At 44.2% G+C, this 27,519-nt stretch overlaps 2 protein-coding genes across 3 annotated transcripts in view; one reads left to right on the forward strand and one right to left on the reverse strand.

Moving 5' to 3' along the window:
• Nucleotides 1-20,043, forward strand: part of LOC125761568 (protein pinocchio) — a 28,234-nt gene extending 8,191 nt beyond the window's left edge. For both annotated transcript variants that reach the window (XM_049422798.1, XM_049422799.1), the window contains exons 3-5: nt 17,364-17,463; nt 18,299-18,566; nt 18,664-20,043. In XM_049422798.1, the coding sequence (XP_049278755.1) occupies nt 17,364-17,463; nt 18,299-18,566; nt 18,664-18,900 (605 nt within the window). In that variant the 3' untranslated portion in view covers nt 18,901-20,043. The remainder of the gene's footprint in view (nt 1-17,363; nt 17,464-18,298; nt 18,567-18,663) is intronic.
• A 541-nt stretch (nt 20,044-20,584) lies between these two features.
• LOC125774997 (uncharacterized) lies at nt 20,585-27,510 on the reverse strand. The gene is made up of 13 exons (XM_049445377.1): nt 27,047-27,510; nt 26,743-26,978; nt 26,536-26,666; nt 26,137-26,474; nt 25,655-26,073; nt 25,521-25,586; nt 25,318-25,458; nt 24,331-24,400; nt 24,016-24,248; nt 23,467-23,938; nt 21,672-22,132; nt 20,954-21,019; nt 20,585-20,880 (listed from the first exon to the last, which is right to left on the reverse strand). The coding sequence occupies exons 1-13, from the start codon at nt 27,093-27,095 to the stop codon at nt 20,701-20,703; spliced, it is 2,862 nt and encodes a 953-aa protein (XP_049301334.1). The 5' UTR covers nt 27,096-27,510; the 3' UTR covers nt 20,585-20,700.
• Nucleotides 27,511-27,519: the final 9 nt, after the last annotated feature.

Here is a 27,519-nt window from a genome sequence, read left to right on the forward strand (position 1 = left end):
TAACATGCAATGGGTGGTTTTTTTATGTTTTGTTTGTTTCACTTTTAGGGTGTATCGGTTCTACAAATCCCCTAGTACCAACACACACACTAGAGACGAAACACATTCCTCTGTAATGCGTGTGGGAAGCGAATGTCAGCCGCCACATACCAGGCACCTTATCAGCCGTTGAAGAAGCTGCACGCGTTAACGCCTATGTATTTAAACAAAACATTTTAAATCAGATGCATTAACAGCATTTCCTGCTGGTATGTGTGATGGGGCTGGGCCACGGTTTGCTCTATATTATCAGTTACTCTGTAGGGTGGCTGGTGATTTCTTAGTATATTATCTTACCCCAAAGGCTAGCTTTTATATTTATCTGCTCGATATAGCGGCAGTTACCAAAAGGTTTTCTCTTCCCTTTCACACCCTTCCGTCCTCGTGGCGTGTGTTGGTTGCATTTTACAGCTGATTACTATTAATCCGCCTCGACACGAATGTTGGGTTTTGTGTGCCATTTTTTTTGCTACCTTTGACAGTTCTCATCCAACGGGCTCATCGGTGTTGTGCGAAGTCCGAAGGATGATTTTTTCTCCCTTTTTGCTATGGCCTATTGCAGTTGAACGTTGTTGCCAGTTCGCGATAGCGTAGCTTTAACGTGATTTTTTTTCACAGGATAAGAAAAAAAGTTGATTATACTGTTCGATTTTTTTGTTGTTTTTGTTGCCAACCATCATTTTGGCCGCGTGGGTGAGTTTGCATTTGCCGGTGTCATCCATCGTGAGATTATATTTTTTTTGAGGGAATTTATTTTCTCTTTTCAAGTCTTAAACTTCCGCTGGCCAATTTCTTTTCCTTCAAACTGCAACTGGTAATGATATTTTTTAAGGGCAAAAGGTTATCGGGCTTGAGAAGGTTCGATTTTAGATATCAGTTAAGGTTACAAGAAAGAGCCATGACTCGATTTTTTATTTGTTTGTAATCTTCTTTTGTGAGGATCATCTGTTTTGCTTTTACTACTTTATTTTTATTTTGTTTTCAAATAATTTTGTTTATGTCTTGTAAACTTCGTATGCCATTTGCCAACATCGTAAAATTACCGTAAAGTTATCGTGTAATGTTATCCGTAATCCTCTTAATGAATAGCGATCCGATCATGCGATCGTGTCGATTTCATGATGTATTTTTTTGTATTGAAACATCACAATGAACTCCCCATCCAGGCACCATTCCCTTGAATGTGTCCCCAGGGCTCAATTATCGGTCACGTGTGAAAGAAATCGTTACAAACGGGCAATTGATGGTAAAAACATGCTACCTTCAGCATGTTGTTTTCAGTATAGGTGCTGTGGTGTCTTAAAGTGAACAAAAAAGTAAAAGGTTTAGATGGAATGGAGAAGGTTTGAATTTTTTCCCCCTTTCAGTTTGCATGTGCAGTATTCGTGTTTGAAGCTTTTTTTAAAGGTTTTGGCACCTTCAATGGCACCGGGGAATCTGTGGGTGGCTGTGAAAAGGCAAGATAAATTTCGACCTCCATTACGCTACGGAACAACCGCATGTCATCGTTAGAATAATGGAAAAAGTTAACGAAAAAGTTGCAATGCAATTACTATCCTAATTACTATACTATTACTAATTACCCCCCTGAAGGTTGTTTTAATGAATCTTATGCGATCCTGGTTATATAATTTCGTAAAATTACACCAATGACCGCTTGAATCTGACTCCTGCTCGAGGCCAATTGTATGCAAATCGTTAGGCGCAAATCTTCCCGTACATCTTCCCGAGCGGTTTGGAAGCGATGTGATCGACGTGACACGATAAAACATCACCTTGATATGACAGTTTTTCTTTTCCTTCGTTACTCCCACAAATCCACCCGCAATCGAGATCCGGGCGCCCAAGTGGAAAAGCAGGTTGGACAGCAAAACCAATCCAAGCCGGTGCACACCGATGAGGCTGCACGCGATTTGCATAATCCTCACGTTGGTCGTCACATGCGCGAAAAGGGTTTTCTTTATGTTTGCCGCTTTCCACGTGCGCACCCCCTCGGTACAAGATTTCATATTTTCACTCGCCACACACCACCACACATTCCTCCTCCTACTATTGTTCTGTCACAAAGAGTTACACGCAAAACTGCGCACACACCGTTTTGATGATCGTCTGTTAAGTTGTTTTTTTTGTTGTATTCCACTTCCACACTTCACCATCGATTTCGATCACGCCGAACAGTGGATCACGATTGATTCGCAATAAAAATGAATGATTAAGAAACACATTCAACTGCAAGTCTTCCTCCCAGCCACAGGATCGCTCGGCGAAGCGGGGAACCGCATCTGTTTGGAACCGCTTAAAGTCTTTAGCTCTTTCTTTTGCGCGTGACCGGCAAGAAATAAACTCTAAACAGTCACCTTTGTTTGAACAGTTTTGTAGCCGCATTTTGCTGGTCTTTTAGCGCACACTTTCTGTATGTTGTTTATTGATTTTGTACCGAAAACCTGCGGTCACACACGATTTGCGTCATCGTACGAACCGGTGGTCGAACCATCGCGACTGAACTGGAAGTTGTCACAGCTACGTATGGATTATTTAATTGCTTTTCAGAATGAGTTAGTAGATTAATGAAAAAGGTGTAAAGTGTGTGCGCCGAAGCAGTGTCGCAAACTCTAGACTTCAAACCGTTGGTAAAATCTGAACGTAAAAAAATCTACGTACGATAAGACGAAATTTAACGTAGATTAAGGAAAAAATATAGATACTGTTCTAGTACCAACAGTGCAGGTTTCCGCCGATTTACTAAGCAGAGCATCCTGGAGATCAAGTAACGATTCTATCAAGAACAAGTAAAGATCTTTAATTTCATAGAGTTTTGAATTTTGGATCTAATATGGAGGAGAAATTTTACTTACGCATTTCTGGCAACGCAATTAAATTTGGTTTGCGTTCGAATTTCCTTCCCTCTCAGTCGTTACAGCAAATTTCCGGAATCAATTAAAACACGGTATTATGGTTACCGTTCTGAAATCCGGACACAACAACATCCGAATTCGTCGAATACTAACCATCTCGGTTCCAGATGTTTGTGCTGTTTGCAGAATTCGGTCATCGGTAATATTAATTTCCCAATGTATTTTGCGCTTCCCTCCGCAGAGGAATGACTGAGCATCTTGTGGAAAAATTTAATTCCCGCTAAATGCTTACTTCGAGACGAAAAACGGCGACAGTACGACGCTCACTTTTCTCAAACAAATCTTACCTCGCCGGAACATGGTCAGCGATGGTACCGTCACGGGATGGCATATGGCATTTGCCACCTACACAAGGCATACAATGGCACTACACATAAATCGTGGGCAGTAGTAGAATGTGTGTTTGTGTTGGTTGTACTATCAACAATTGATTCAAGCACACGCGCCGAACGTTCGTCTAATCACTTTGGGTGTCAGTGGGAATCATGCAATTGAAGGCATCCGGACGACACGCAGCGAGAGGACGGAAGTACGTGTGCGAGATTCCCCAAGCTCCGAAAGGCATGGCGAATGGAAGCACGAGGATGTGCAACTGGTTACTATAAATATAGACCAATTCGATGTGGTGGCAAGTCCAAAAGGCAGTTTACGCGTTCAGAGATTAACTGATTCACCTTATCATCCAATGCGGATGAATGCATTTGTCGCGATAGTAATATGTGAGTGCACACGTTTTATTCTAATCTCAACGGATGGAGTTTTGTGTTTTGAATAATTTCCACCGTGAAGCAAGAAGTTTAGATCTTATCCAAATACCAGTGTACTCAATGGAATCGTTATGTTTTATATTTAGAATACTAGCATTTAAGAACGTATCTTGTAGATGGACTTCATGACTTTTTTTCCATCTGGTGAACTTGATTTTGAAATTGGACTTCCTGTTTATTTCTCTTGCTATATACATCCCGGATCAGCTGGCATTTTAGACAACAAAGTAAGAGAAAGCACGCAACAATAACATTAAAAAAGGCTAAACTTTGGCAGTTTGGCCGCGAATTCGTCACGGTCACATGACAGTGTAGTGTGTGGCTGTAGTCCATCTTGGTACACACATCTCCGCATTCATGACGCACAGGAGCTCGCTACATCACATCGCACATCATCTGACACTGTCCGAACGATGGTCCCGACTGAGGTGACGGCTACCAGCTCCGTAATGATGCTGAGTATTTTTAAACTTATCGGTTCGTAGCGCAACTACCCCTATCCGCCTGTCTGTGCTATTTTTGTACCCTCGTGGAAGGATAAACACAGAGTATGGGAAGGCAAGATGACGGACAGTCAGTAGTACGGAGTACTATATACCGTCCTATGTCCGTCAACCAAGGGCATAATTTGTGAGACGCTTCTACCCCTTTTTTGCTAGTTGTATTGGCACAGACAACCGTAATGGTACAATGAAGAATGCGTCGTTCTTAATGAGTTACAACAGAGCGAAACAATACCCTTGTCCATCATTCGGCATATTAAGCACACGGCGGAGAAAGTGTCTGAAATTTGTTTCAGACGTGCGACTTATGATAGCTTATGGGAATAATCCCAGTGTCTCAGTAGCCGCCAATGTCAGACGGTGATAAATGTCCAGACTAGATACTCTACAAAGGGGGCGCCTTTGGCGGAAATGCGAAAATTATGCCATTCGAATTCAATACGCTAGCCGACAGGTGATGTGTGAATCGGTTAGTGAAGGTATTCTCTAAGCAGACGACTACAAAAAAAAACAACGCACTGCACATTGACGCCTGCTGGCATGTTGCATTCTGTGCTATTATTAGCGGCGGCACTGAGCTATTACTGACGGCAATGTCCATCCATCGTAATAACGCGCCATAACGCGTGGTAACGATCGGGGTGTGACAAGGAGCGCCATTCCAGCTTCCTCCGAGCTCAGGTGGATAGAATGATCATTGAGAGGCAACAGTTTGCAGTACTCAGTTCAGAAATTCTAAAAATGCATTTTGATGCGAATTGTTGTATATGGCTATTCTACGCAACGAGCTCATGTTGACGCAATGGTTAGAAGTTATTTCTTTACGTCTTTTCCAAAGGCTTTTAGTATTACGTAAAAATAACTGAGTCTACCTATTTAAATGTACACCAAACACCATTTTGCAGTACACGTCTCCATCTTAATCTTCTGCTTAATGTAAAACCATTCGTACGACATCTATTCCCGGAAAAGGTGAATCGAGCGCGTCGAAAGACATTCCCTCCCGGTTCGATTTGGTGCGACGCCGAAGCTATTGGTGATTGATTGACATTTAATGTTGTGTCGCGCCAAGCTCCGGAGGCGTCGGGGACACTAAATCGCCATGTCCCAGCTGTGTGCGTTCGAGCTGATTTGAAAGTGTACCATTTACCATTAGACGACCGAGCTTACTGCGGCTAGCGACTCGCTACTTGTCGCCACGGCGCGCCAGATTGTGCTTTAAGCATCCTCATTCCGACGAGGTGGTGGAACCGATGCAAGATTTATGGAACTCAGGTGCACGGGAAGGTTTAATTTGCACTCGACCGTTTGCTTTTCTGTCGGTGCGCGCCAGATGCAAAGAAAGTGTCCTAGTATCTACCTACACGCGCCATACGTGTGTGCCGCCGGTGCGTGTGTATCCCTCTTATGCGAATAGTGTTTTACAGGAATCGGTTGTAGCTACACATTTGCCTTCCTACAGCGGTTGATGCATTTTACATCATCTCATCTGCAGCGCAGCGGAGTTTCCTTATTGACCGTTCACTACGATTACCCTCGTGGCCGGGGTGTGTAGGAAGACACGAACCTAGCGAGTGAAGTACCGATACTTACGTTCACCCTTCCAAAACAAATGCCGAAGCCACAAAGCTGTGTTCCAGAGCATAGCAATCATTCAGCGTTCGATTCCCCGTTGCTCCCCGTGTTTTATGGGGATTTTAGCGACCCGAGATTAACACAACTGCGCTACTTTGTATGAAGTAGTAGCCCACATCGGTTGGGTAACGGTTCGGGTTTATCCACGGTGAGTTGTGCAACCCAGTTGCATAAGTGAGAAGGCTTAAGTCGTTTCTGTTTAATAATTGCTAAATATGTTTATATTTGAATGCAGTTTGTTAGTACCATATTTTTATTGGTGCTTCATGTCTAAACATAGCATGATCAGTGTACATATGTCATAAAAGGTTAGTAATCTTACGTCTAACCTGTAAAGACGCTTGATCTCTAAAACGATCGACAGCATTTAGGGTACTTCCTTTCGCGTTCCGCTCCTCCAACGCTCACCTGAATGTAAGACGGCGATAAGACATTAACACACGTCGACATTGGTCAATTAAAACATTCAATACCGAAGCGACACTCACGTGCCACGCTTCAACTAACTCAGCCACATATCTCGTTGGGGCAAGTGCAACGATCCTCACGCTTACCGATTGCTCTGAGCTTCCATCAAACACAAGTGCGGCTGTATTCCAGGCCTGGTAGGAATGTTGCAGATACTCATTATACGGATGTAACAACTCCGCGAGAGTTGATCACGTTCCCAGGGGATGATGATCTTCCGTTCCGCCCTTGAGTGGGATTATGGAATTTTTTGGGATTCACAACCTATATGTGTCTGTTGACAGTGAACTACTGATTGAAGGTTGTGCGAGTTCTCGCCGAGCAGTTCTAATTAATAGCCTAGTAATAGCGTGTACTGTCTGGTGTTGTAGTTACATCACCGACAGCTTAACAATAGGTGTCATCGAATGTACTGGGAAAGAAGGTAGCATTTATCTAACCGTTGTCGAGAATGTGTTCGAAGTATTGATTTGCTGATAACTTAGCACGATGAACTTTAAGAATGTAAATTTCCAAATGAATACAATTTATTGAGGAATTTTCAAATTGTTGAGTAATCGGAAATCTTCTTCCTGCAACGACAGAAAACGAGAGCTACGAATGGGAAATTTTTCAATGCTTAATGAATTCCAAAGTAACTTCCAGCCGTACCGAGCGAAGAAGAAGCACATCCTCCGGTTTCGGGGGAGATAACCACTATGAGGTAACTTCGTGAGGAAATACACTATCGAACGCTGATGCAAGAAGCTTTGTGGAAGTTCGTTACACACCAGCGAATAAATGTTTAATTCGAAATCTACAGCAGCCGCAGCAGTAGCAGCAAGAAAACACACGACAATACGAGAGTAGAGTTCGTTATGTGTGTTACTTTTTCCGGTGGGTTGACGCCTTCCGAAATTATAATGGCCACGAGGAAGGAAGCCCACGTTCCTGCGTGCGGAAAGCGATTGAAAGTGGTATGAAAGTGACAGTGTGATGCTTCAACGGAGAAGCAGCCACCACACTAGTTCGGTGCTCAATTGACCGTTTGCTATACACATGCCGGTCGCTGTAAAGGATATCGGGCACGTTATTGCGTTTATGAGATGTTGAACTGTCTTACAAAACGAAATGCCACGGCAAATTGTGGGCCCTCACACTCACCTGTCGATAGTGACGGTTTTGCTTGTATATTTGTTCGTTTTTCTACTTGCGCTTTTCGTAACAAAATCCCAACTATTGCGCAGATGCCGTGCAACAATTAGTTCGTACGCTCGCTGAAGTATTGAAATTCTCGTGCTCTTGGCGAAATACTTTTCTTGGGCCAAACAATTAATCGACAAAAGCTAACTAGTTCGAGCATCGTTTTATTTGGCAAGTCTCATCCAAAGGAGGGTTAATTTGTGAGGAGATTAAAAATGGAACCCCGTACCGTAATCGTGCTCGTCTCAATTTCATTCACCGAAACGAACCCTCTTGGCGTCAGTTTGGGTACGTTACGAGATAGTAACGGCGACAAATCGCGTGACGGCGCCGGCCGGGAACTAACAGCTGCCAATACACATTGGCGACACGGTGCTGTATGACGCCCCCCTTTTTAAATGTGGTTAAGAATCACAATTTGCTCGGACATGGTGAATTCCGACAGAATAGAAGCGTCAATCTGATTGCCTTATAATGAGCTAGGAAGCGGTTAGACACAGTGATCATCATCTCGCGGTGAAAGTGATCATGATGACCGCAGCGAATATTGCGCGTAACTTTAATGCGCGTCCACGCGCGATCATGATCGTCGCGTGGCTTACTCGCTCTCAGGGTCACTTATTGTAATTGTTGCTGTAGGTCTAGTCGTAGCTAGGAAGAGGATCGTATCGTGTCTGGTGTTTTGTTCTTCCAGGAACGGTACATCCAGACGGTAGCAAGTATGTAATCCGATACGAGCAAGCAAGAATACCACGCGTGGAGACATTGCTCCAGTACCTCGAAACTCTTAACCAGGCCACGAGAATTGTTTTCCGCTGCATCGTTCTGCCGCAAGAAAGAGAGGAAGCTACATCCCCAATCTCAGTACCAACTTTGCCCAGAAAAATCCAGTCAAAACAAATCGGAATTTGATAACTAGCGAAGCATCAGCAACAACTCCCCTCATGGTTGGACGGTGTGAAATCATTCGCCGTACCGCGTGCAAGGGTCGTGTCTCGCTCTCTATCACAACCGTTGGTCAACTGCACACTGAAGCGAATGTGTACTGCCCATAACTGCCGGATGATCAAGTGACAGAGGCATTGGTTGTCTCGATCATGTTCTGCGCGGTACATGTAGTTTTGTGTAGTGGCGTTCAGGGGCGTTGAATCATTTCATGCTGCGTGGCCTCGTTTCATTTTCCAGGCGCACACTTACCCTCTCGGATTGCGGTACTATGCATGGTCAGAGATCATGAACCTGAGGGAGGGGGGCAGCGGGTTTGGGTAATCACAAGCAGAGGGAAGGTGAACTCTGATTACGCGTGATGATACTGACTCTTAATGTGACATTTGTCCTTTAGCGATGATTTTCATTTGCTGGCGGGAATGTTACAGTTTATTTTTAGCGTTTTGTTTTTTTTTTTTTTATTTTGGTTTAGTGTGGCTTACACTATTTGTTTCCAAGCGGTCCGAATGGGACAGCCCTGTGCTGTATGTGTTAAACGGCGCCGGTTCCACACGACAAGAATGGGTCTCAAATCCCATCCGAGCCGTCCCACTGTAGCAAGGACTGACTAACCGGCTAATTGGCTAAGGTGACCTCTTAGGTCGTAAGGCTAAGTGGAGGAGAGTCCGAATAAGATTTGATACCTGTTCCTATCGTGTGGAAACATCGTCGCTATCACATGCACCATCTCTGGGGCCCTCCCTGGGCCGGTAATTAATTTGTTGCAGTTGAAATGGATCATCTGTTTTAATTTTCATTTCAAATGGGCCATACTTTCCCCGGTTGGGGCAAACAACCTGTACTGACACATGATAGCAATCGAATAAAAAAAAAAGAAGAAAGACTTCTTAAAATAATCTGGGCCACAAAAATTTAATAATGCGACATTGCAACAGCTGCCATCGATGGGATTAAATATCTTGTGTTGCTGACATATATAAAATTGGTTAAACAAAATGCACACGTGCTATCCAACAAACCAGCTTCTAGTACGCTGCAACCGAGTGTTTTTGTTACACGATATATATTTTTTCTTTACACATTCGCACTCGAAAAACTAACAAACCACCTTCGAACAGAGTGTTCGTGAGCGGTTCATTCTTCGGGTCCTCGAAAGGTAACCGCACGATCACCTTCTCACCGGTATAATGTGTTGTGCAGTATCCGTGGCGTATTTATTTACCAGGATGAAAATGGAAGGTCGACGTTGTACACGTGCCGCACCGGCCCATCAAAACTGCCCGATGCGTGTATGGTGATGCATTCGTGTGGATGGTGCTTTTTTCTTGCAGTTTGTTTTTCGCCAGTTCGCTCAATCGGTGTGGAAAATTAATTTCTCCATCCAACTTCAGCAAACTTACCGAGTTGCCGAGTTGGTCGGGTTCGGGCGAACACCGATAATCAGCGCGACTGCTTTCTAGCTGTTGGAAACTTCTTCCGCAGTGCGCTTTCGCCAGCAACGGGGATCGTTCGTTCAACTTCGACAACGACGCAAAACGATTCATTCGTTGGCTGCAAATTGGTTAGCCAAAAGGTTAAACACCGCTCACCAAAACCATTTCCAAGGGATGAAATTACCCCTTCGGTGAGGGAATATTGTTTGCGTGCAACAAGCATTTGACATTTGTGCGATTTTTTGGACGAACTTTGTTTCCTGTTTTGGATGTTGTTGGAATTGTGCTACTTGAAATGGCCGGGCTTAGCGATTCTGTAGAGCATTCCGTATTCTTAATCCACGAACAATGCGTTTACTGATATTAGCTTCTAAAGGCAAAATTTCCACAATCAATAGACGTCAAGTGCTTAGTTGAGGCGAATATCCCAGGAATTTATTGCAACTTTGTCGATCACACAACAATGTGTGACGGTGGTTGAAGACTTAACAATGTTGTGTTTATTTAACGGAGTGGAGATACTTTTCAAATGTATTTACTCCCTTTTGGAACAAAATAATGTTGTTGATATTTCCACTGAAAGCGCTTTAATGATCTCAACCATTATGTGTGTATAAAATTCGCTTATTGTACACACAAAGCAACCACCCTGATCGATCGTACGATCGGTTACTTCATACTCTTTTGATGCTTTGATAGCACAATGTGTCGTATGTTGCGATCGATCGAGCGATCGTCTGTTTGATCGTCTCTCATACGCGCTGCGCATTTTACACGCGTCAACAGATCTATGTTCCGGCGGTAGGACGGCTGTCTCGCCTTCAACGGAACTGACGATCTGTCAGTCGTACCGAATCCGAATCGGTTTGCATCCCAAAACAAACATTGACCCGCTTCGATGCAGAAAAGGGCCGCTTCCCGTTCCAATTTCCCTTTGGGAGATGTGCCCTCTTGTGTAAGTGTGAGTGACTATGACACCACCCATTGAGATTGCGAGCCGGATGAAGAAGCATTCGCAAAATTGCACCTTGCGACGATGGTGGTGACTCGTGATGTGATGTGTGTTGGCACTCGAGCTGCGTCATCAATTGCTTGGCCAGAGAGGATACACTCTGACGCGCGCCCTTGTCACTTGGGCAACCAATTTCTTTTAACATGCAGGCACAACCATTTCCATTCATTCCATACATCTTTCAACCATTATCAGCATAAGATAGAATAGTACGGTTGTTTGGATGGTATCGATTTTTGGGGAATCTGTACCAGATATGATGCTCGATAAGAATCATACACTTTAATTAAAAATTATCAATGAAATATTAGAGAACTTTCAATGCGCACTCAAATGGTGAAATTGAAGCCATTTATGGATAATTTTCAAGATGAATTTCGCAGTTTCGAGACAGATGTGGAATCCTTCTCAATATCTTGATTTACTGCACGAAGATTTCCCTGAGTGAGTTTATTCAATTTGGTCACAGAATCGATTTCAATTTGGGAAAGCTCGAAAAAGGCAGAAAGTACCTAATCGTAACTCTATTCTTTTTTACTTATTCCAGTTCATCTTGAAATGTATCCAGAATTGGCTCAAACTTTACTATTTCAACTTGTTTGTTTAAATTCTTCAATATTTTGCTTTGCATCCGGAATACTTTTCACTGCTTTAATACTTCATTATTCTAATTGCAACTGGCTTTTAGTTTTATTTCCTATCTATCCTTCATGTTGTATAAAATCATTTATAATTAAATTTATAATTACTTTATGACGCGCGTTTTAGAAGAACAAAACACAATTGCAGACACCTACGCAGTGGGCGAGAAACCGAAAAATCAGACGATCACGATCTATGTCCTTATTTATCGCCTAATGCTTACTTTCTATCGAAAACACGCTTTCCAGTCCGCTCGTACCATCATCCACTTCCCCTGCATGCACGACATCATGGCCCGAGAGGGTGAATCCGAGTGTTTTTCACAACCCCGCGGGTTTCCCAAAAGTCAACCCCCTTTTTGCCAACGGGAGGCCACTAGAGCGTACTCGCGTATTTACTTCAACACAAACACAGACACAGGTTTACGCGGGTGTTCTCTCGCATTCACCCTCGACATGTTCCCTTCGCCAGAAACCTCCTTCACATCACAAAAGGGGGGGTGAGTTGTGGTCTCTCTCGTTCAGTGTCTATCGCTCAAACGTTTCTTTATGCGTTTGGTTTTTTTTTCTTCTTTACCTTCTCAAGCGCCAAGCCTCCCTCTATCTCGTCGGTTTGTGTGATTGGGGTGGTGGTGTTGCCTGAGGGGTTGCGAAGAAGCGGGCGCCTGTGGTGGGCCCCATTCGCACGCGATATTATGGCGCGCTGATGTGGTGTTTGTGTGCTTGCGCGCATTCGAGTTCGTCGCTAGTTTATAAATACGATGCTTCGGTAGGAGCCGATCGTCAGTCGTTGTTCGTTTGTACAACCGTACGGAGCAAAGTTACAATTCACCGCATTCTAAGCGTAGTAACCTTTGAGTTTCTTCAAACTCCCTTTGGAAATACAACTACCCCGGTCTAGTGTAACCAGCCTATGCGTAAAAAGCGTTCAAGTTAAAGAACACCCGCCTGTGTGTCACTGTGATTATTGTTTCGTGCCTTTAAACGCGTGAAGAAAGTGGTGGCCTTTGAAGCAAAACGCCCAGCAAACAGTCCAAAAACTCAGTGCCTATTCGTTGCTCGGAACATCAGCTGATTTCGAATGTGCTACAGTTGACTCTCGTGGTGCAACAAGTGCAGAAACGCAGTGTGAAACCGTGACAGATTTATTGTTGGCAAGAGTGTAAAGTAAACTTCACAACCACAAAGTGGTGAATGAGTTGGTGAAAAAAAGAAATATAACATAAACATTCTGTCGAGCGACCAGTACGAAAGCTAACGTCAGCATCATTCATCCGTCGCCCGTCGTCGTCGAGCGGAATTTTGTTTTGAAATGTAAGTTGAGCAAGATGCACACACGGCACACCACAGATGAAAGCCTCATAAAGCTTTGGGCGGGGGAAAGTGAAGCAATTGACGCAAATGGATGTAGGCATGCGGTTCTGCAGTTTGTTTTAAGGGTGAACGGTAGCGAAACTACCGATGAGAAGAATTGGGGAAAGTTGTGACGGACGGACGGTTCCTATTGGGAGGGGACGATTTGTGCTGCACTTGCAGCGATAGGTCAATGCCGCCGAATGTGGACGGAGTCATTGGAAACATTTGTTAAAACAGTACACGGCGCGTACTTGTGCGGTCAACAGTATTGGAAACAAGTACTAGAAAACCCACGGTTAAATGATGTACTTGAGAGCAACAATTAGCACCCACAAGGAGACGGAAAAAGGGGCCTGTTCATTGCTCCTATTCGTGACACGAATTCCTTGAGTGTGCGTTCTCGCGCAAGAGGACAGAACGAATAATTCCTACCTTAATAGTTGATCGATCTTGATCGCAGCATTGATCACCGTATGGAGCACGAACGAGAACCAACTGTGGAGAACCATTTGTTGAAGGTGGAAATACAAAATATCGTATTCAAACCACAAAAGCGTACAAACCTCAATTCCATCTCCAGTTGGACGTTTTTTTTCCAATATCCGGTGCCCCGTCGCACTCAATTTCCCGCCCAAATCCGGTGGCCAACCGACCGTATCCGATCGATGGCGGATCATACCGATGCAATCTTGCCCGATCGAGACGCGCTGGAAACATTTCAATCAGTGGCAATTTAGCGACACTGTCCCACTCTTTTGGCCGTTCCCAACGTCGACGATGCTTCGATTGGCGCCATCCCGCGATTTGGTGCTGGTGGAACCATGTTTTCCGTTTTGCGTGCAACTCGCTGCACGCGGTTGGAGGTGTTTGTTGAGTTTATTGCGGGATAATTGAGTTTCAACCAGTTGACACTGGCCCGCACCGGGAACCCATTTGATTGACGAACTAATTTAATGCGCCAGGAACTAGGTTGATCTTTTACACAAACGGTCGGGAAAATATGACGTCGAGTGGCGTCGACTAGGGAAGTCAGCGGGCATTACGCTTCCCAGGATCTCTGGCAGTTGGTGAACACCTCAAAGGTCCTGGGTCCTTCATTCCATCCTTGACACTATTATTGGGGTGGTGTTTTTGATTTTGGGGTTTGTCATTGTTGAATCAAGTCGTAAAAAGAGGAACCAAGGACAATATTTACTGACGTACAAAGCTTGCTGCCGTCAGCGGTGGTACGGTCGCCAACAAAGTAGAAGGCAAATGTCTCCAATCGAACAAACTTTGACTGGAACTTTGAACCCGATGAAACAAAGGGAAAACACTAGAAGTAATAGATGTGTGGAGGTCATGATTTTTGTTTCTTATGCAAAGCAAACTTTTTCATTCGTTATCTTCACGATATCTTCTGGTAACTTCTAACCAGTAAATTAGTTTATAATTATATGAGGCAGACTACCATCTCACTCCTTTTTCTCTTAGCATTCAACTGATGTAAGAATGCAGCTGAAATGGTTTCTTTTTCTATTTGCAAATGTTTCTCTGCGGGTGAAGTTTTGTTTATTTTTTTTTTCGTGGCACCAAACCGTTGCGCTTTCCATCGTGGCGATCGGTAAAAATAGCTACCATCTATACTTTCACCGTTAAGAGCTAAATCACAGCGACCAAAGAGGCAACGGCGGGGAGAAAGAAGTGAACATTAGCACGGGATGAAATTTGTTTTGTTGCACAAAGTTGGTTGGTGCACAAAAAACCATACACACATAGAAACATGAAAAGGGAGAGTGCAAAAATTGGTCTACCATTAGGAGGGTGCCTTTCGTGATCATTTCTTCGCAAAAAAGGGGGTGTAATCGATGGAGAGATTGTCCGAGGGAAGATGCATTTATGTAACACGAATTGCTTTCAAATGCTTTTTTTTATTTTTGCCTTGGCTAACATAACATGGGGGTTCGGCCTCTTCAATTTGGCGTAAATTGAAATACAATTCTGTAGAAAATTGAATTAATCCATCATCCCTTCAAAGCGCATTTGCAAAACGGATGCAACATTTGCCCCCGATCGGATCGCTTGTGTCACGAAAGTAGGTCAGACAGAGTGATTTAGAAAGATCATCGTCACCGCGTCATGATCGTCCTCCTTTGCAGCTAGGTAAAAAGACATCCCATCCTACTGTCCTCCATCCTAGATCGGAAAAAATGCTTTCGCTCTGCGTCAGAAATGGATGTTATTGCGATGCGATCCATAGTCAATAGCTGCTGAAATGAAGCCATATGTGCAACAAGGCCACGGCGTCATAAGATCGGTCACCACAATGTACCATGTACCGGGGGGCGTGCGGAGAAATCGACGTACAATATTCGAAGTGACATCCACCGGTGGCCTGCACAAAAGGTCGGTTGGATAAAGCGATTTTCCACTACTAATTTTCCATCATCACCGGTACGGTCAGCTAAACAGGACACGGTCGCACACGCCGAATGAGCTATTATAAAGTCCACGGAATGGTGTCGTTGCCGTTTCTTACGTTGCACTTCATTTTGTGGATGTTTTATTAAAGGAAATGGATGTATATATTCGCTGCGAGGGCGATGGAAAACCAAACATCGACAGCGGTTGCGGAATACCATGTGTCTGTGTTGTGTACGCGGTACGCAACGAGGAAATGGCCGCGAACAATCCACCACTCCATCAACCAACCATCGCTACTAGTAGCACCAGCAGCCTGTTGTGGTTAAAAAGGTGTTAGATGGACTGCTCCGTCTGCGAAGCCTAACTGCCCTTGAACCATCGGTGCGACCCACTTTCCGCTTGGTGGTGGTATGGCATGTGCTGGTTACAGCAACCGAACACCACCACCCAAGGTGTGAGCATCGCGATGTGTAAATCCATTTGGCTTCGATTAAGATATGGGTTCGACGAGAGCCAGAGTAAGAGAAGAACGGTTCGAAGTACGATCAGTTCGACAAAAGGGCTTAATAAAGGCTTAGACAGGGGGAGAAGCTAAAAGCAGGGAGAAGTACACACTAATATCCGGGAAGATTTCTTGAGTGGATAGAAAGCGAGCTGGAATAAGCATATCAGCATGTGACGTAACGAAGGTCATCGTGCCATTGGCTCGCTCGGTTAGTGCAGGAACCATTGCGTAATATTGCGACCGTCAGCTAATCAACTTCTGGAAAGAACGATCGTTCAAGCGTGCAGCGCACCACCGTTCAATGAAGGAGAGAGACGCGTAGTTGTAGTGCGCCGTGACAATTGTTCCTCGGACCGGTGCGTCGCTGAGCGAACCAGAACACGACCAGTAGGGCTTGTATTACAGACTGCAATTGCCACTAAACTCACTGCTGCATCGTTAGCGTGTGTATGGTTGTGTGTGCTAGAAGCAACTCTACTTGCACATGCCACTAGCTCAGATAAGTGATGATGACAAATATTTAACGCGGAACTACCGTGTGCACCTTAATCGAATTCAATCACGACCATTCTCGGACTCGCACTCGGTATGATTTCCCTCCTCACCGGGTCTTCACGTGCTATGGTGGTGATCTCGATTGAGAGCGCTTCTGAGATTGGGCTGTGGTGGAGTCGATCTAGAAGAAGCGGTTGATAAGAACGCTTCCGAAAATTGGATGATGTAATAGAGCAAGAATAGCGATCAGGAGCGATCACCCGCGCTGTAGAGAATCCTTGGAGTTTGTGGCGAAGAACAAAATCACGCATCAGCTGACGGGAGGCATATATGCTTTATCTCTCACAAGTGTTTACAGCAATTCCGTTGTTTTACCCTAGTGGCCCAAAGACGAATGGAAGACACTCGCGTGTATGGTGGTGGTAATTCACGACATTCGCGATTACAGGGTCAAATGATTATAAGAAGCGCGAAGCTAAGTAGAGCTTTCAAGAGATTATACATCCGCATTCGGTAAACGTTTCCTTCCCTTAGCATCGTTATTGAGTGGGTGCAAGAGTGTTAGTCATGTAAACTTTGAGAAAATCAATATACGGCGTCTCCAAGAAGGCACGCGCGTTAAAAGATACAGCAAGGCGGGGTGAAAATCGTGCGAACAAGTTAGTCAATAAGATACTATCCTATGACCGACTAACACCAATATCGGGTATCCGGCTATTTTCCTGGGAAGCCTTTGAAGGTAGGCGCAGGGTTGTTTGACTGACCGGATGTGGATACAGAGGAAGGATGGAAGCAATGACAGGAATGTCACGCTGCAGTTTGATGATAGCATTCAGCGTGACTAATCCCAGTGACATCAGCATACGTCTAGACGGCACCTTCTACGAATAAGGTTATCTGTCTCTTGCCACGCTACCAGGGAGATTTACGCAGGAGTTTTACAAATCTTTCCTAAAGCAGAAAACTTTAGTAATTGGAAACCCCGTATGATAAACCGTTTGATCGGATTGAATCCATTATTAATAGTTTGTTTTTCGTGTTCCGTTTCTTTTTCATCACAGTATCTTCGAGTGCAAAGCTATCAGCAATCAGTAACAGCAGCAGTATGTCGGTGGCCAGCGTACAAGCACCTCATCTAGCGGATTTGTGCAGCTCACTGAGGTAAGTTCAGGGATAGGGAACAAAGACCTCGGATTTTGTATGGGTTTTTCCCCACGAAATATGTTGTTAAATCCACTTGAAAGGTTCATTTTTTTTTTACGTGCAACCATCAAAACGTTAATGGTTTGGTGTATGGAGCACTTTTTTTTTGCTTCACTTACATTCCATCACGTCTGTAGCTTCTGCTGCGGGTAGGCGCTGGAAGATTGGACAGGTTTATGGAGGATATTACCGTCAAAGTGGTTTATTTTTAGCAAAATGCTCATCTCTTAAACCATGCTGTTAATCTCGGTTAACACCAGCTGGTGGCAACAAGTGGCAATTTAAAGTAGGAACGGTAGACCGTGTTTCGTTAGAAATTGAGTTTAATTTTAGTTGCCAATTCTTTGTTGTGAAGGCTTCTTCATTCATAAATCCTTTTCTAAAACAAACACAAGAAACAAAATTTTAATCTCACATGTAAACCTTTAATTTAATCACATCTTAAAATAGAAGATTGGTGACGTCTACCGATATCGTCGCGTAAATATATAAACTCCTTACGATCTACGATCGATTTGTCCACAAACTTCTCACCCCCAAACATATGACGTAGTTGTTTGAATGGATGGGGGTTATGTTTGTCGTTTGTCGTGTTCATTCAAAGAAGAGGAGGTTTGTTTTGTAGCTCTTGGTTGTTGTGATGCGTCGTAGAGGAATACAAGTTCGCGCGTAGTAGGACGATTTGAATCGTCAAATCATTTCTTCCGACGTCATGTGATGTGGCGTTTACGCAAGTTTCCAAGTGGTCATTGAATGAACGTTTCTTTTTTTCTTTCTTCCTTTTTTTCTACAGTCGTACCAGTTTGAGCATGTCGTCGTCACTGTCGGATCTAGTCGGCAGCCCATCGCTTGGTGCCGTGTTCGACTTCCACTCGTCGGATGCAGTGCTAACGATCGAGGAACTGCGCGAGCAGCTTGGCTCATGCTATACCTGCGGTGTGTCCTGGACCGAGGATCAGGTATCGCTCGATTGCAGTGAATGCGGTGGCTACAGCCTAGAGCGACCGTGCCTTATCTGCGAAGGCATCTGCGGTCAGCTGTGGAAGCGTGATTTCACCATGGTAGGTGTTACTATTTCGCCACCCTCGTCACACCATACAGTCCCCGTCTGAACCTGTGCTAACACGTGTGTTTTCGTTTATTTTTCTCTCTCTACAGAGCCACGCCTGCGGTAAATCACGCTGGCAGGGTGTGTGCACCAAGTTCCCGGCACAGATGATTCAGCTGCAGTCATCCGCACCGCTCAGCAGTTGTGCCAGTTTCGGTAGCCATCATCAGCTTACCGGTTGTGCTGCGGCTGCCAACAATGGTGCCAGCACCGCCAGCCAGCAACATTTCCTACAGCAAGAACTATGCGCCCGGCTCGAGAAGCTTTCCGCGAATGCGCATTCGTAAAGTGTTGGGGTCCGGTCCTTTCCGGTATACGGTTCCGGATTGCACAATTTGCAGGCTTCTTAGGTGTTAAAGCAGGAAGAAGATATACCCCCCGACGGAGGCATCCGTTAGATGGTAGTAACCTCTTCAGTTTAGCGTAGCATTATTTTCCTCGAATAGTGAATGTTGGAATGTTCCGCTTTCAAGACTTCACCAACGTGCATATGAGTTCCTACTGATATTGATTATCAACTGGCATTGTAACACACAGCGGAAGAGTAAGAGAGACAGAGGAATATAGGGAAAACGCATGCTTAACATAGTCAAAATGGTTTGAAATCGCATTTGATGTATAATACTGTATCCTGCTTTTGATTGATTTCCTCAGACCGTTCGGACGTACAAGATTTCATCACTAAGGCACCTTTTTTCGAACGTTTTAATGTGCAGCCAATATCAGATAGCTTCATCCAAAATTATTAGTCAAACATCATTGCACCCCTTCTAAACCATGTGATAGAATTCGCTCAAACAATGATTAAAATCAGTGGTGAACCAAAAGTCGAAACAAGAGGAAACTTCTATCCATACCAGCATGTATCGTACGTTATTAGCTTAAATGAGAGGAATGTTTTTCTGTGAAAAACATTAAATTTATTATATCGCTAGGATAAGGGAAACACCATAGTGTAATTGAATAGGATGTGCGCGGCTCGACGCATCAGACACTGAGGCACTAATTGAATGTAAACATTCTAAGAATTAGAGTTTATCCGTGGCAGCGGGCAATGATTCTCTTTGAAATTGCTCGACACTACCAAATTGGCGCTGGAAAGCAGATATCTCGGAAACGTAGCGAAAGTAGGGAAGTAAAGTTTGATATTAAACGAGTTATCCAACCGGTCGGGTTTCCGTGGTAACGGGCCACCGTTTACACAGCCCCAAGGAGCAGAGTTCTTATTTGGTAGTTTAACGTCTATTTACATCAGTTGTTGCACTATCCTGCAACAAACCTAGCAGCTTAACTAGACTTAAGGTGTTCTTATTAAGAGAGGAACCATACACGGTCGAATGTTATAATGTTTTGTGTTTATTTGTGGTTTGATGAGATGGAAAAGTAACGGAATCGGAAAATCGCAAACAATAAAACAAACTATACTAAAATGTGCGTTTGTCCTCTGTATAAATGAGCGGTTGGTGTTAGATTGAATGATGATATTGATTACTTTTAATCGATTCTATTCCAACTCGTGTTGGGTGAAATTGCTTCTTGGCAATTTGATCGTTGAGATCATTGGGGTGAAATTGGATGTTTTAATTATTAACCGATCATATGTTGGGCAACAAGAATGTTGTAAATTCCTTTCGAGTCCTGCACAACGAACCATTTTTGGGAAGAAAAGCAATACAGCCAGTCCAGCCAGTACGAATAAATTGCATTTCGTTCAAATATCGGTTTAGCAAAGATTTTGCAGGTGTGCAGTTTGAGACCTAGATGGCGCTAGCATCACACGCTCCCATCATACTTTTGCTGCATGGACGCTCAACGCTTCAGTATTTGATTTGACGGTTATTAGGCAAAAAAATAACAATTTGGATTTTATCAATTTTGTTTAGTTTAACTGGGCAAACTGAGTCGATAACTTAATAGTGATTATTTTCCCTTTAGAGGGTTAAAGGGAGGGAGTTAAATAAAATTGAATCCTTTTGACTGTTTTATGATAATTTCTATCACGTTTATTTTGTTTTGTTTATGTTCGTGTTTGTATTCGATCTATTTTAAGTACGAAATCGTCATTTATCACATTTTCTTACGTTCGCTTAAACACTATCAGCTCTCCCATTTCCCGATGGTTCTTCGCTTTCTGTAGAAGACAACAGTGACTTGCCACGCGTTTCTGGTAGAAACAGTGTAATTACAATGGCTCCAACAAAACAAACCATCGCGATTCCTCCCATAGTACCCGCCAGTCCAACCGTGTCAAGCAAAACAGGGAATAGCTTAAAGACAGTGAAGAAAAAGGTATGAAAGTTAAAATGGTAGAGTTCATTTTGAGGCAATTGTCTAACGTACCTTCAGTATTATGAACGCGGACAGAGCAACGCTCGTCATGCAGATTGTGCTGCCAATGTTTCTTATCTGCAGTCGCATTCAAGCATGAAATGGAGAGTTGGAAACAAAAGTAAACAAATAAGAATGCATAAGCAAACGTGTCCGATGATGGTATGAAATAGAAGCGGGAAGCTGTGCACGCTACGGTGCATGCAAGCGGTCGCGCACCCGTGTCGAATAAATCGTCGTGAGAATGAAAGCGCAGCGAAGACATTCATCCATGCGAAATGACATCCAGACGATATAATAATACAAATGGAGAGGCAAAAACTGCACCAACAAACAAACAAAATAAACACATACACAGAAAGCAGAAATAATAAACATGCACCAGGGATACCGAACGGGCGCGGACGACAAACTGCGACATAACCTAACCGCAGCGTCCACCACATCGCAATCGTTCATCCCATCTTCCAGCGAAACGAAGAATGTCGATGAACGATGCGCGATAGCCGAATGCCAATGTCAAGGTTAAGGCTATTTAGATAAACCAACACGCGTGTGAGAACGACACGAACGACAGACACAAGCACAAGCGTACAGGGCAAGATGCGAACTTCCATGCAAGAATCCGCCAAGTCACTGTGCGGGCGATCGTCGATCATATGAAGAGCTACGGAGGATGGTTTTTGGTGGTGTTTTTTGGTTAGTTGGTTGATAGAAAAATTGATCCGACCTTCGACGGTAACACCTCGGCCATCACGACGAACGGCACGGTAAGCAATCCGATGGAAGCTAGCAGGATGCTAACCGAAAGGCTACAGATGGGCAGGAACTGACTAACAGCTGTTGGTATACCCTCCTGAGGGGATGAGATGGATGGCAGGAAAAACTGCACATAACCTGCTAGTGTAAGGTATCCGACGGCCACACCAAGGCTAGACACGATCAACAGGATCTTGCGTCCTATCCGATCGACAAGTACCAGTGAGAGGATCGTTCCGAGCAGCTGTACCGTGGCAAGGACAATGGAGGATAGCGAAGCAGGAAGGATAGCGTGTTGTCCAGTGGCTGATGGTGAGCCGGCCAGCTCAAAGATACTGCTGGCATAGGTAATAAGGGCTAGTGTGCCACTGCATTGAGTAAGTAGCATAAGAAGCATCCCCATCGCTAGACCCCGGCGGGCTGGTTTCGTGACTGCAAGAGACGAAAAAGGACATATGAATATTAGAAACTGCGCTTGTTTTTTTTTGCGTGAAAGTGGGATATCGTGGTCATGTCAGGAGAGTACCACCGTACAACCAAGCAATTAGAAGTAAAAAATTAAAATTATTTTGTCTTTGAAAGCAAACTTTTGAAACATCTTCTGCCTTAAGTAGGTAAATGTTAGTTCTACAAAGGATACAAATTATTGAAACTTAAACCTACAGTTACACAGTTCTCTCCATTGCGGTCAATTTTACTGCGTCCCTATCGTTATGTAACGTCAGGAATTCAAGACGTAGAAAAAAAATGACACAAACCCGATAGGTGAAGAAATGGTTCGATATGACGAATGGGAGATGCCACGTTCCGATTCGCTTCACGCTGCAACAACCAAACTTCGCACCGTCCGATATGTAATCAATCTACATTCTACCTATTTTTTTTGTCTTCACCCCGAGGTGTTCCGATAACGGAACACTTCCAAAACGCATCACTATCGCATCACCGTTGGAAGCGGGTTGAATGTGCATTATGTGTGGTGCATGCTATACTCTTCGCTGTGCCGCAAGTTACGACCGCAAGGTGTGTTACGGTGATGATGCAATTTGGCACTCGTATCAAACCCCGGTAATCGGGTGTGATTGGTGTAAAGATTGAACCTGACTGAAACGCACAAAAGTAAGAGAAGAATTATCATTTTTTTCTGCAGTCTTGAGTTGGACGAATCGATTGCATTCCGCACCATCTAGAGTAACTGCGTGTAGTGTAGGTGAAATTTGCAACACCTGCACACCGGTACCGCTATCGGACAGTGAAGGGATCACGCTAGCTGTGCGGCATATAGAGACGTAACATAACGAAAAAAAAAAAACAACAGTTGAGAGTGATTTGTTTGTGTCCGACACGGCAGTTTGTTATCTCTCAAGGTCAGGTTTGTTGTATTTCTGAGTAGGTGTCCCTATCAAACACGAACGTACCCGAGGTACAGGATAACGATAACAAACATGCAGCATGTTGTGTGGGAGTGGGGAAGACCTCCACGATGTAATCGATTCAGTGATTTAATTGATTCTTTGCTTGAAATAGCATTTGTTTGCCTTTGAAGCTTCCAATAAACACGCACCAAATGGTGTAACACGTGTAACTCATCCCGTTGTACACATTGTACGTGGAATTATTACGATATTCCTTACACATTTTCGGGCCGTCAATTAGTATGCCTAACGCGATACAGAACTCATCTTATCTACAGCCTTAATTGGTGCAAATATTTGTCCTATAAACTTATGCGTGTCACGTTGAAGTTAAAGTATGTCCAGACTCACCGAAATCTTTCCACGATAGAGCAGCATCCGGAGCCGTCCTTTCGCGCTCTATCACATCCTTTAGCTGCTGGAACTCGTTCCGAAAGGAGTCAGACTTGTCAAAGTGTCCTCGCACCCCACGGTAAAACATGAGCGATCGTTCTGCCCTCTCGTTCCGGTGGGCACGCAGTAAACAGGCCGGTGTTTCTGGTAGAAATATTACAGCAAGTGTGAAGAGTACCGGCAGTGTTAGCACTACCAGCGGAAACGTGCCAAACGGTACGAGTGTGCCGAGTATAAATGCCAGGACGGTACCAAGATTAAAGCAGACGGGAAGCAGTGATCCAAGCATGCCACGAATGCGCGAATCCGCAATATCCGCTACAAAGAGTGGTACGATTCGTATGATGCCACCACCGGCTACACCGGCTAAAACGCGTCCAATGCACAACTGTACAACATCCCTTCCGAAGATCACAAACAGCCAGAAAGCCTGCGAAGAAGCGAGACATCGAACAGTCCGTTATTATTGGTAGATGAAGAATTATGTTTGAGGATCAGCTCACATACCACATGCGGGATCGCAATACACTGCAATGCCTTACGTTTGCCTATCCGGTCAGCAAGTGAGCCGTACAGTGCCACTCCAATCATTCCACCGATGCAGAGTGATGAACCCAACCAGGAAGTCTCTTCAACCGTCATCGGTCCTCCGGTAAGATGCGTATCGTTTGATCGTAAATATTCCAGCGATGGTGACACCCACCCCAGTGTGAAGCCATGAGCAAGTGCGATGAGATTAGCTATGAATGAAACAAAAAAAAACATTCTCGTTTAGAAAAACAGTGTTTGTAGCGTCTAGAAAGAGCTTGTTAACAAACTTACCGACGAACGTTCCCAGAAACTGATTGCCTATCGACAACAAGGATAGTGGAGTCTGCATTCCGTCGGTGTCCTAAGCTGCTACACCTCTGCATCGACATAGATCACAGTAGGCAATGCTGTACGTTACCAGCTTACCTACTACGATGCGGTGGCGGTAACGCTCGCTAGACGAAACTGCCATAAACTGGCATCGCCTATCAAAACCAAACAACTGAATCCCATCTGCCGTTTGCCAGAGATGCCGGATGGGTTAGATGGGTTGATGCTTATCTACCATGGCAAAAGCATTCTCTCAAACAACGGCACGTGTCCGTGGTTAAATTGCAAAGGATTCCCTGGTGTAAACAGGAACGAGAAAGTACGCGGACGGCCAAGAAAGGTTGTTTAGTAGTAGTGTGTGGCTCATTCAACAAAAAGGTGTCCAAATTTAACACTCCCATGGAAAAGTACGCAACTGTATATCTGATGATAAGATGGATAACTCACTGTAGAATGAGAATTAACTTCTCACTGCTCATCCAAAGGGCCTGGTATACAGAGAAGTGAGTTTGTCTTGAAAGATAAGATAGGTTTTCCATAAGATATTCCTGTTTAAGATGTCTAACCACCTTGGTTAAAATGAATACCACATTAACGCCTGAGTCTCTGTATGCCCTGGTAGGAATACTTGCATTGTCCGCAATCCAGATGTCTAACCCTACTAGAACGAATCAGGGATTCCCTGGGAAAGTATCTTCAAACTTCAAACTCCCTTCAGGCATTCGATTTGTCTAAATCGTTAGTGTGATTTTGGTCGTGTTTAGTGATCGTTTTCGAAAAGGTAACTGAAATCACTAGAACCTCACCAGAATAATAAGACGAAGCTTTATTAAGTTACTCATTTACCACACCAAAAGTTTAGTTTATTTTCTCCTTATTTCATGAGATCCTTAAATTATAATAATAAGTTTCTATCAGGAAGAATCCCACAAAGATTCGTCACCATTACACACTTTGTGAGGAAATGAGATTTTTCCCTTTTGTTTCTGGTACGATCAGTGCGATAACTGCAACGCCAGCAAAAGATATGCCTGCGTACAGTCCCAACATACCGTACAGATTGATCAGTTCCACCATGATGGGAAATATCTGAAGACGAAGAGCAATATGAATGGTTATTTGGTTGGAGAGATAACATTACATTGCGTTACCTTTAGACTGATGAATGAAAATATCGTAATCGAAACCATGCTTAAGGTGTTGCCAGCATTGCATATCTGTTGATAAAAAGTTTCGCAAACTAAGTATTTTTCAGTGACACTTTTAATGCAATTTCCTTCCTTACCTTTGGTGGTAACAATTCCGGTAGCACGAAGAAAGGAATACTACACAGCCCTATGGAGAAGAGGTACACCGTTGCCGATAGGCTTACGATGGGGAACCAGCTGTACTGCAGCAGCCAGCTTGAACCATCGATCGTAAGCCAGTTAAACAAAGCCAGCAAGAAAAGCCCTAACCCGGTACCGAAGGTGGAAATAATAAGCAAAACTTTCCGTCCGGCTAGATCAACAAACACGAACGATGACAGTGTGCCAACGATCTGGATCGCACCCATAATAATGGCGGACGTGTTTGGGCTTAAAGTCGATCCGACACTAGCAAAGATGGAGGCTGCGTACGTAAGGATCGCGAAGATGCCACAGAACTGATTGATGAACATTAGAAACACGCCGATAAAGATGCCCAGTTTCGCTTCGCGTGATTCTGTGAATGAAGATCGCATTGTAAGACATTCGAATGGGGAGAAATCAAACAAAGGAAGCTTACGAAAGTCGGCCAAAGTAACGCGAGAGTTCTGTCCGGCGTTGTGTTCGATGAATTTCTCCATATTGTCAAACTCCTGTCGAAAAGCAGTGGTCTTTTCTGCCGCTGTTTGAATGCCCCGGTAGAACATGAAGCACCGTTCGGCTTCGGAAGCTTTTCCCATCTTCAGACAAGTTTGAGGGGTATCAGGAACGAAACACATCAGCACAGTGAAGAGCAAGGGAAGCGTCAGCATGGTGAGGGCCACTGTATGATACGACAACACATTGCCGATAACGTACATCAGCAAGATCCCTCCGTTGCCGGTAAGTGCCAAGAAGGAGCCTAGAATACCTCGAATTCTACAAGAAGAATGTGTATCTTTTTAATACCCGCATGTTCTGAGGATTCTCTCGTACTAACTTCTTATCGGATATGTCCGCAATAAATAGTGGAAAAACAACAATAATTCCACCACCAGAAAGACCCGCGAGGAGTCGGGCAAGGTACAGCTGATGAACGGAAGTAGCTACGTACGTAATGATCCAAAATGCCTGTCCGCAAAAAAAGACAAAAGGAAAAAGGTGACGATCATTTTACTGCGAAGATTCTAACACACCGGATACTTACAGAGTGAGGTATTACAAGTGCCTGTAGAGTTCGTTTGATGCCAATCTTTTCCACCAAGTACCCGTACAGGAATGCACCAAAGAGTGCACCGAGGCAAAGAATCGATCCAATCCATGATCCTTGTTCAACCGTAACGGGGCCACTCTCGAGAAGGTTTTGCTCCGTGGACATCAGCACGGGCAAATATGGGGATACCCATCCTAATGCAGCTCCATGCGAGAGGTTGATCAAGTTCACTAGAAAACGCAAGTTGCCATCATGGCGGTACACTTTCAATAGGCGCACTAGGTGCAACAGTACTCACTAACACCGGTGGCAAATATTTGGTTTCGAACACCCTTGCTAGAAGTCATTGTGGTCTGATCGATTCTTGTCGAAAGAGAAACCTACATTTGGCCAACGCCTACGACAACGGATGATGGGCAGCTTGCAAATCTGACTGTGCCTTGTCCGGTCTTGTTCACAATGCCTTAACTTATTTTCCATTGCAAACGCCCAGCTCTTCCCTTTCCGGGAGCATCACTCTGCCGGGAGATGGCATTGTTTGATAAGCGTAAATCAATCCACATTAAGCTGTGGGCGGCATCTGGCCGATTCGCCATGCCCGCTGTATAGTAAACAATGTCACACCAGTCGCGTGTTGATCTGCGAATGTCTGCCGGCTGGTTTGGTAGTTGCTGAGCAGCTGTACCAAAATAGATAACCTGTGACGTCGCCAGTGACGTTGACCCAAACTGGACAATACCGGTTGCTGGAGTGTAATGAGCATGAGTAGAC

This window comes from Anopheles funestus, chromosome 2RL, assembly GCF_943734845.2.
Source record: "Anopheles funestus chromosome 2RL, idAnoFuneDA-416_04, whole genome shotgun sequence".
In the NCBI taxonomy this organism is placed as follows: Eukaryota; Metazoa; Arthropoda; class Insecta; order Diptera; family Culicidae; genus Anopheles; species Anopheles funestus.